Here is an 8,933-nt window from a genome sequence, read left to right as displayed (position 1 = left end):
AAGTACTCGTACTCGTTTCCAAAAAAGTGGTATCGGTCATCCCTAATGTCTACTGTGAGCGACCATCTTTGGACACCAAATGTCTGCCATCTATAATCTAGTTTGAGACCCTTCACAGACACCTTAACACCCACTCACATCTTCTACTGATCTCTACTGAGGTCAGTGAGTCATGACCCACTGTTGATCATTTGCTTTTGGAACTGAAGAAGCTTGTCGGATACATAATTTCCTTTGGAATTATCAAAGTGTCCTGATTGTGAAGAAATGTCTGCACAAGCTTAAAGATGTCCAGTCGCGTTTCTTCCAAGCTCCTTAGATCAGCGGTCTCCAACCTTTTTTGCACCACAGACCGATTTATGCCCGACAATATTTTCATGGACCGGCCTTTAAGGTGTCGTGGATAAATACCACAAAATAAAACTAGTACCCGCACAAAAAAAAAGAAAATTTATTCATAACACACGTGAAAAGACCCAGGACAAACGAGTATAACGATAAAAACGATAACAAAATAACGCTGAAAAACGATAAAACCCCTGAAAACGATGCATTTCACATCTGAGCTTCAACTCTCGCAGCCCGGTACCAAACGACTCACGGACCGGTACCAGTCCGAGGCCTGGGGGTTGGGGACCGCTGACTTAGATCACCGCGACCTGGATGACTGAGAGCCTTCACAGACAGAACATGAGCTGATATCACAGAGTGTGTTGTATTTATAGTGACTTACTTTTCATTTTTCACTTCCTGTAATAAAAACTCATCTCAGTGTCTTTCACAGTTGGTCACATGTGAGCGGTTTCGCTCTGTCACGCTTGTTAGTGCTCAGCCTTCATCCAGAGATGAAGCTGAGCGGTGGGTCTGGAGCGCCCCCTGCTGCTCAGTGTGAGAATCTGAAATCAGAGGAGTGAGGACAGAAGAAACACAGAACTGCACACCTGTCCACACCTGATCTGCTACTGTTACGCTCTCAGGGTGGGGCTACCTGCACGACTACCTGATGACCTCTGACCTCAGTGTTGGGTCAGTAAATGATAAATGGCCTGTATTTCTATAGTGCTTTACTAGTCCTAAGGACCCCAAAGCGCTTTACACAACCAGTCATCCACCCATTCATCCACACATCCACACACTGGTGATGGCAGCTACATTGTAGCCACAGCCACCCTGGGGCGCACTGACAGGGGCGAGGCTGCCGGACACTGGCGCCACCGGGCTGTTGGGTCAGTACAGTGAAAGACGTCCACAGCTCACAGGTGAGTGGACAGGTGTAGGAGTCAGTGATGCTGGGAGAATGGTTCACGTTCTTCAGGTTTATTAGAAATGATGAATTGTTACATCTGATCTCTTTTCCTGTTTACAGATTTCATCATGTGTCACATGTTCTGACATCACAGCAGGACTATAAAAGACTCTGTGGGTTACAGCGTGTCAGTCCACGCTGGTCCAGGTGAGTGGACATCACTTGTTGCTCGGGGCGACGGGGTTCCAGGGCTGTTTCCGCAGTGTGCCGTCTTTATCTTTCTTCTCCAGAGGCTTCATGTGGCAGGCCAGGACCAGGTCTCTGAGGGGCATATAAACCACACCCAGCTGTGAGAAAAACCTTTAAAGCATCACTGACCAGGGCCCTGCTGGACTCAGCAGGCCTTGCCAACCAAAGCTCAAAATCTCCTGGAACTCATCCAAAGACCCTGGAAATGCTTTGAAAGAGGTCCAGGCCTCTCCAGGAGCCGCCTACCTGAACTGGTCGTAGGACGCTCTCTGGCAGACGGCTCTCAGCTTGGCGTCGTTCTCACGCTGATGTCGCCGCTCAGACTCGACTGCCACCTGCAGCTCTCTCTCCAATGCAGAGAAGTCGATGACGTCACACTGTGACATTGCCATCTCCTGATGATGTCTCACAGCTTCTTGACTTCCTGTAAGTCACGGACTGAACTTCCTGTTTAAGTACTGAGATCATCAGAAATGCAGAAAAATAAAAGTGAGCCTAAGATCACTTCTGATGGAATTCTAATAAGAAAGCAGATAGGTCACATAAAGCCCTCCTCCCTCTGCTGCAGCTCACACCACGGTGACATCACATCAGCTACACCGATCTAATAGTGTACACGGTTATTGGTCACGTGACCTCACAGCTGCTAACTAAAGCAGCTTTGATCGAGCGGAAGTTGAAAACACGACTGGGTCCTGAACGCAGCTCGAGTCTGTCGTCAGTGCTCACCTGTAACAGCCGGAATCCTCTCTGTGTTCACCTAAACTCAGGCGCTCTCACTCCCTCCGTGAACTCTCTCGTCTCTGATCGAAAACAAACCGTTTCCATGACGACGCGCCGCTCGCGTCTTCTTCTCCTCTTCTCTGAGCGATGTCAGCTCGCTGCTGCCGCCTGTGGCCGCTGGCGGAACTGCAGGGCTGGGATCCGCCTGTACAAAACAGAATAGAATAGCGCGCCACACCATCTGTGCTGGAATAAAATATAAATATTAAACAGGAGAAATATTTAAAAAAAAATAAGAGAAAGATTTGATGATTGTGATCCGAACGAATCCGGACAGGATCAGGATCACCGTCCCTACACAGTGACTTATAAACCAAACAGGAAGCCATAACGAAGCCTCCACTGTTTCCACACTTTCTACTTCGGTAATATTAGCTGATAAGGTAATATTTCTATACAGCATCTCATAGGTTTATGTATTTTATATGTCATATATAGTGTATATGTAGCACACAATCGTAAAGAAATGAAACATGCAGTCAACTGAGCCTTGTGGCACAATTCATTGTAAGAAGTTACGAACTAAGAATGTTAAAGGCGATCACATTAGACAAGATGAAGGTGTTCGGGTTGCAGGTCGAGCTCAGTGCAGTGAACAGGAAGAGAAATGCTGGTGTTTGCTTATTCTGCAGCTTCTCTCGTCTCTGGTTTTTGTGGTGGTGCAGTTTTTATTTCAGGCAGTATGTTACGAGGAAGGAGCTGATGAAGTATTCCATTAATCACAGTTAACATCACACCTGAAATATTTCATTAAGAATCTTTTATTGTGTGTGAAGTTTGGCGCCCCCTGCAGCCCAGATAAATCCACTGCACCTGGATCAGAACGATAGCATAGAATAACTTTATTTTCCATATCGATGGAAATTTGTTTCCAGTTCATCAACGGATCAATCGAGTCACTTCATATCAACCCACATTTACACATGTATGTACATATGTACATATACAAAACTTCAGCGCAACAATACACATCCCAGCATCTCGTTATTCAGCACACTGACTGATGTTGGCACAAAGAACCTTTTTACTAACTAGCTAGAGTCGTCCTAAAGCTGTCCTGAGCAGAGATGGACAGTAACAGCTCTGATGCTCTGCAGGTGGCCAAGTCTGTGCTGGAGAAGGTGGGGAGGCACGACCTGGTTGAGAGTCTGGAATGTATGAGCAACAACACAGGTGAACCCACAGCACAGGAGCAGCTCAGCTCTTCCTGGCCTGATTTAATCTGATAATTTAAATCTGAAAGTTTCTTTGTTTTCAGAGAGTTTTCCACTGCAGGAAGCAGGAAGTCTTTTATATCCTGGGTGGGATGTTATCGGGTCAGCACTTTAAGCTGATGCCTTCTTAACGAAGACTGAGATCTGAATGAGATGACTCCTTCCTTAAATTGTTCCTATGAAGTAAAACAGGTCAAAGATTTGATATCCACCTTTGTTGTTGATGCACTAACATGAACAAACATTTGTACTCAAGAGTTTTTTAGTGAATATTTTCCTGAAAAGTAAAATCTGCTGCAGACTGATCAGGATTCACAGCTCAGGTGTTTTGTGTCGTTTCTGTAAGCGCTCAGAGAAGAAGAAGAACCTGTTCACATATTTCTGAAGCACAAGAATGAAGCAGCTGCTGATCATGATGTGAAAGCTTCTGACGAGTTTTATTTTACACCCTCAGGTCCAATGCAGCTCGACAATCCACATCACCGTCTCAGCTGAAACCGCAGAAGATGAGCATCGTCCGACGAGCAGCTGGTACCATGGTAACAGTTTACCATGATCACATCTCCCAAATAACACAAAGAGGCGATACAGCATGTATGACACACAGTTTCACAACAAAGGATCCGAAAACCTGAGATTTCTAACTGCTCTTGTCTTTTATTCGTGTTTATTCAGCGGCCGTTAGCCAATGAAGTCACATTATGCAAATAAACTGGGACAGCGGCTACTGAATACGGACAACACAATGCGAACAAAGTTACTAACAGGCAGCTAGCTGGGCTAATGCAACTTGCTGATGGAAGCTTTGCTAGCTTGCACTGTGATTGGTCATTTTTGTTATGATGCCAGGAACGCCAGTAACCAAGCGTGGAGCAGCACATCTGTGAGTCCTCCCACCAAAGCTTCAGCTCTTTGTTGACCTTTGATGATTCACACTTTGGCTTGTCGAGGCTTTAGCAGCCATCTTTGCAGGTTATATTTCTGTCTGGGGTTGTGGTTTTAGTCCTTTGGTGAATTTGTGTTAAATAAAGAGTTTGATGTGTTTGATTTCTGGGTGTGTTGAAGAGAAGCAGACCCAGCAGGACACCGTCATACACGACAGTTTATTTCAAACTAAAGTCAGGAAAATGCCCTCTTGTACAGAAAGGAATATGAAAGGAATATCTTCCCTAACAAAGTAACTTAGTTCTGCATCTGTAGTGCATAGAAACTCACTGCTATAAAAACATACATAACTATTTACACCAGTAAGAACTGTCCTGTAAAATCCACCCCTGGCCGTCATGTAGTTTTAAATCCTTTGTTCTGTGTTCAGTGGAGCCTCCTTTCACTCAGATCTACAGTTTAACAGTCGCTAAAGCTTCTGTCTCTCGTTCGGAGTCGAGCGTTTCACATACGTTTTCTATAATGTTCCATCTGCTGATGAAGCTCCATATTTATGATCATCACATCATAAAGTCTAGAGTTTGATCCAGTGTTTAATACGTTGCATGTTTTATTTAACTTCAACATACTCATGGTGTCAACACTGATGTAGAAAATTATTTTGCCGTGTGAATCTGTTTCCCAGCATCAGTGAATGCAGCGCAGACTGGTGGCTGCTCTGGTAGATATACCTGAACAGGTGGATGGAGATTCTCAGGATCACATGTGCAGCTGCTCTCCACAGTCTGCCAGGGAGACTCTGTACACCCTCTTTGGGTTGGTGTAACTTTCTGTGAACCAGAAAGTCACACCAAGTCATACCTTGAAGGTAAATTTCCAGTCATCTGCAGAGGAGGGTCTGAAAATTTAAAAATACTTGGAAGGATCGTGTCTGTACAGTGAAGAAGCACAGGATCCTGAGACGGTGCCATTCAATCAGGATACTGTTTGCTCTGCTGTGTTTTAGCTCATTTAAGGCGTGATGCTGAGATGCCGACATGATATACTCAACATTTACATTTTATATATATGAAATTTATAAAAAGGGTTTTTGGGTCTAGGCAACACAGCCAGCAGGTCCCGGGTCAAAGTTTAACATCCACAGAGTGAAAAAACAAAACAAAAAGGCAACAGAAGATGAGTTCAGAGTTCCACGAGTTTCTCAAAGGGTCCTGAACCAGTCTGGTTTACTGTGAGGCATTCAGAGGTTTAACAGGACATTCACCACTTTGGTGTTTTGTCTTGAAGGAGAAACAAACATGCTGGTTTCAAACCTGTCCTGGAGGTTTACCCAGGATCAGTTCCTGTGTTTCGGTCCAGAGAGCTACAAGTCTGGCAAAAGATGTCGTTGTCACATGTTTGATGGTTTTAAGGTGCCAATAAAACGTCAGGTTGGGTCTGCTCCTTTTAAAGAGGAGTGAAGAGGTTTCAGAGCCAACCCTCGGTATCAGGTGGTCCTCTCAGATTCCCACATTTGGCTCCTGGGTCAGAGAGGAGGGGGTGTGTAGGTCCAATGTCCTCGAGGGTGTTGGAAGACTCGCGTCCTCTGAGGGTTCTCGCAGGACGCAGAGTAAATTCCAGGAGTTTCCTTTTAGCTCTCTGAGAAAACAGTCGGGAACTCGTTGAGCAAGAGCTCCACAATCTGGCTCTGGAACACCATATGAATCGTCATATTTGCCGACTCAGTCTCGGGGCGAAGCAGTGTGGGTCCGAACACGATGGCGATACTCTGAACCGACATCCTGTTAGAGTCCTTGTGTTCGATCACCCTGGAGAGGCACAGACAGATACACGTTGTTTCCAAAGCAGACCTAATCACCTTCATGCTCTGCTGCTTCGTTTCCACTTGCAGACTAATTTTATTTTAGCTGACTGATTATTTGGGAGTTACAGATCTATTTCACCATTGCCATGATCCAGTGCATTCTACACCCTTACCCAGTGTGTAACTAGGACTGTTAGGGGTTATCTGGCAGAGAGCAGGCTGGCCGAGTTAGCAGTGTTTCGGGCACTGCTCACTCCGCTGTCTGTCTGCACTGGTTCATAAAGCCTTGGAGCAAACTCACTTTCGCAGGTGTCTGAACAGCAGCTCCATGGTGTTGTGGTTCGGTAGAGGAAGAGTCTGCACCAGATCCTTCATGTAGGACACCCTCAGGTTGTAGTCTGGGACTTCTGCAAACACACACACAGCTAAGGTTCTGTACTACGACAGTTTAGAGGCATGACGGCACTTTTGGTGTATCGCTCATCACAAACGTGTGCTGGGATTATTGCGATCTCGTTACTTTGTGTTTCTCTGTGGTCACCGTGACACCAGGAGACCTGACTGGAAGAGTCGACTGCTCGGTCAACCTCTGCACATTTACAACTTATCAGATGTAGTCGTGCAGAAGAATTATGGAAGGAGCAATTCATCGGAAGGACTGTAGATTTTGACCAGTAAATTGAGTAATCTGATATTCTTGCAAAAGAGTTTATCAATGCAATGACCCCAGAGAGATTGGATTGTGAGTTTTGGAGAAAAAGTAACACATCATAAGATAAGATAAGATAACCTTTATTAGTCCCACACGAGCTGATGTTCCGGGAGTGTCATTATAGTCTAAATATAGAGTCCACTCTTTTTAAAAATATTTAATAAAGTCTTCATGTTTAAGCAGTGATGTATTAAATCTCCAGATGTGTTCAGCTGTTCGAGTTTACAAATATTTAATGCAGGCTAATATTATTAGTGCTGGAAAGCCAAGAGTTTGCACAAAAACGTAAGTGAACATGAGAAAATTGTTAATGATAACTTAAGAATGCTGTCTGCTTCATTCAAAGGAATATGAGCTTCAGCACAACGAGCTGTAAGAGTAAGAAAAGTTTACTAACTGGAGTCAGAACATCCAGTTCTCTTCAGTTTGTGTCCTGATGTCATGTTAAATGACTGTGTGGGTGATGTTCTTAATCATTACTTAGAGTTTGTGCTGTTATGGAGCCCAGTGTGATATTTTGTTTAACCCTAAAAAGAGTTATTGTGATTGCTTTAACTACAAAGGATCTTTTTATTTAGCAGACCTGGAGTGGTGAGATCCTTGGGTCATATCTAGAAAAGTGATCTTGGCGATGATGATGATGATGATGTGATGCGCAGTGCTGTAAGTTGTGTCGGTTCTTAACTTTGACTTGTGTTCAGATGATGTTAAAGTGGCCCTTTTTCCAGCCTGCTGTACGTCCGGCTACGCTTGTGGTGTCGTTAGAGTAAAATCGTAATGTAAAAACTGCAGGATTGTCAGGATGCATGTAGAGATGGAGATCTGCAAGTAATGTCCCAGGTTTTCCTGCTTCACTGAGGAACTGTGTGTGTGCAAATGTATGCGCCGTTCCAATGAGTCTAGAAAGAGTGAAAACAGTTGGATTTACATTGTTGCTCAATCACAGCTGCCTGATGTTTGATGTTTGATGTTCGATGATCGATGCGAGTCTGTGTGAGTGAAAGACAGAGCGAGCGACAGATTTTGTGTTATAAGCTTCATGTTATGGACGCACAGTGTGAGCACTCAGGTCGCATCAGAGCATCGGGCCGTATAGTGTGAGACCTGCATCGTGACCTACGAACTTCTCACCCCTGCGAGTCAATCGTGCAGTTTGAGCAGGAGCTGAATAACGCGACTGAAAAAAAAGTGTATGCCCAGCTTTACCCTCCTTCAGGTAAGAGCTGGGTTAAAGACATAAGATAAAAACACGAGTAGACCAGGGCTACTGCAGGTCTGGTACAGTGTGTGACATTTCCTTTGCTGTGTATTAACATGTATGTGTCAAACAGCGTGTGTACTGACGGATGGCGGCGATGAACTTTTCGAAGACGCTGAAGGGAAACAGCGGCTCTGGAAGCTCCCGCAGGAAAAGCTTGAGAGCGCCGGTGATCACGTGAATCTCCTCCCACTGTCCGTCCTCCAGGTCCAAGTGCTCCTCTGCAGAAACAGAGGACAGCTTCAGTCTTCTGAAACCAAACTTTAGATCAAACAGACTTTGGGTTCAGATCCGTCTGTTAGACGCGAACAGCTTCGTGTTGCCGCCGCAGGTCTGAACGATCCATCAGACCGTTTGAATCCAGGGAGAAATCACGTGACCGTTACCGAACATGAACTGAGTCAGCGACGCATTACCGTGGTCGGCTTTGTGTCGTAGTTTCTGGATCACGGCTAGGTTTCCGCTCACTCTGTAGATCCCGTCCACGTCCAGACCTGAACACAGCGAGTGAAGCCAGTTAGTAGACAAACACCTCTGTCCAGTTCATCAGTCACTGGGTTATACCTTTAAGAATTGTTTCATTTCCACCTTAGACAAAAACAACGTCTGAATTCTGTCGCACAACACTTCACCATAAACATCAACATCGTGTTAGATTCAGTACGACTACAAATCCAAGCTAATGAGCGAAATTGACCCACCTTCAACCATTAAATCACAACACGATGTGAGCCTTAACACACACACACACACACACACACACACACACACACACACACACA

General features: G+C 45.0%; 2 protein-coding genes across 5 annotated transcripts in view; both read right to left on the bottom strand.

Annotated features, from left to right (window-relative positions):
• Positions 1-1,301: 1,301 nt before the first annotated feature.
• ccdc103 (coiled-coil domain containing 103) lies at positions 1,302-2,344 on the bottom strand. 2 transcript variants are annotated; one of them, XM_005951380.3, is made up of 3 exons: positions 2,225-2,344; positions 1,742-1,953; positions 1,302-1,567 (listed from the first exon to the last, which is right to left on the bottom strand). In XM_005951380.3, the coding sequence occupies exons 2-3, from the start codon at positions 1,885-1,887 to the stop codon at positions 1,465-1,467; spliced, it is 249 nt and encodes an 82-aa protein (XP_005951442.1). In that variant the 5' UTR covers positions 1,888-1,953; positions 2,225-2,344; the 3' UTR covers positions 1,302-1,464. The 2 variants fall into 2 exon arrangements, with proteins under 2 accessions (XP_005951442.1, XP_005951441.1); XM_005951379.3 differs by having other exon boundaries at positions 1,742-1,942; positions 2,225-2,337.
• Positions 2,345-4,969: 2,625 nt separating this feature from the next.
• Positions 4,970-8,933, bottom strand: part of LOC102305180 (rho GTPase-activating protein 12) — a 32,377-nt gene continuing 28,413 nt past the window's right edge. For 2 of the 3 annotated variants that reach the window (XM_005951383.3, XM_014330748.2), the window contains 4 exons: positions 8,568-8,645; positions 8,238-8,372; positions 6,483-6,588; positions 4,970-6,185 (listed from right to left, as the gene is read on the bottom strand). In XM_005951383.3, coding sequence (XP_005951445.1) covers positions 6,008-6,185; positions 6,483-6,588; positions 8,238-8,372; positions 8,568-8,645 — 497 coding nt within the window. In that variant the 3' untranslated portion in view covers positions 4,970-6,007. Of the gene's footprint in view, positions 6,186-6,482; positions 7,793-8,237; positions 8,373-8,567; positions 8,646-8,933 lie in introns of all 3 variants that reach the window. The other variant, XR_006053437.1, reaches the window with a different exon arrangement.

This window comes from Haplochromis burtoni, unplaced genomic scaffold (genome assembly GCF_018398535.1).
Source record: "Haplochromis burtoni strain Fernald_Lab_line unplaced genomic scaffold, NCSU_Asbu1 Contig_997, whole genome shotgun sequence".
Classification (NCBI taxonomy): Eukaryota; Metazoa; Chordata; class Actinopteri; order Cichliformes; family Cichlidae; genus Haplochromis; species Haplochromis burtoni.
This window is presented reverse-complemented; position numbering and strand designations above follow the sequence as displayed.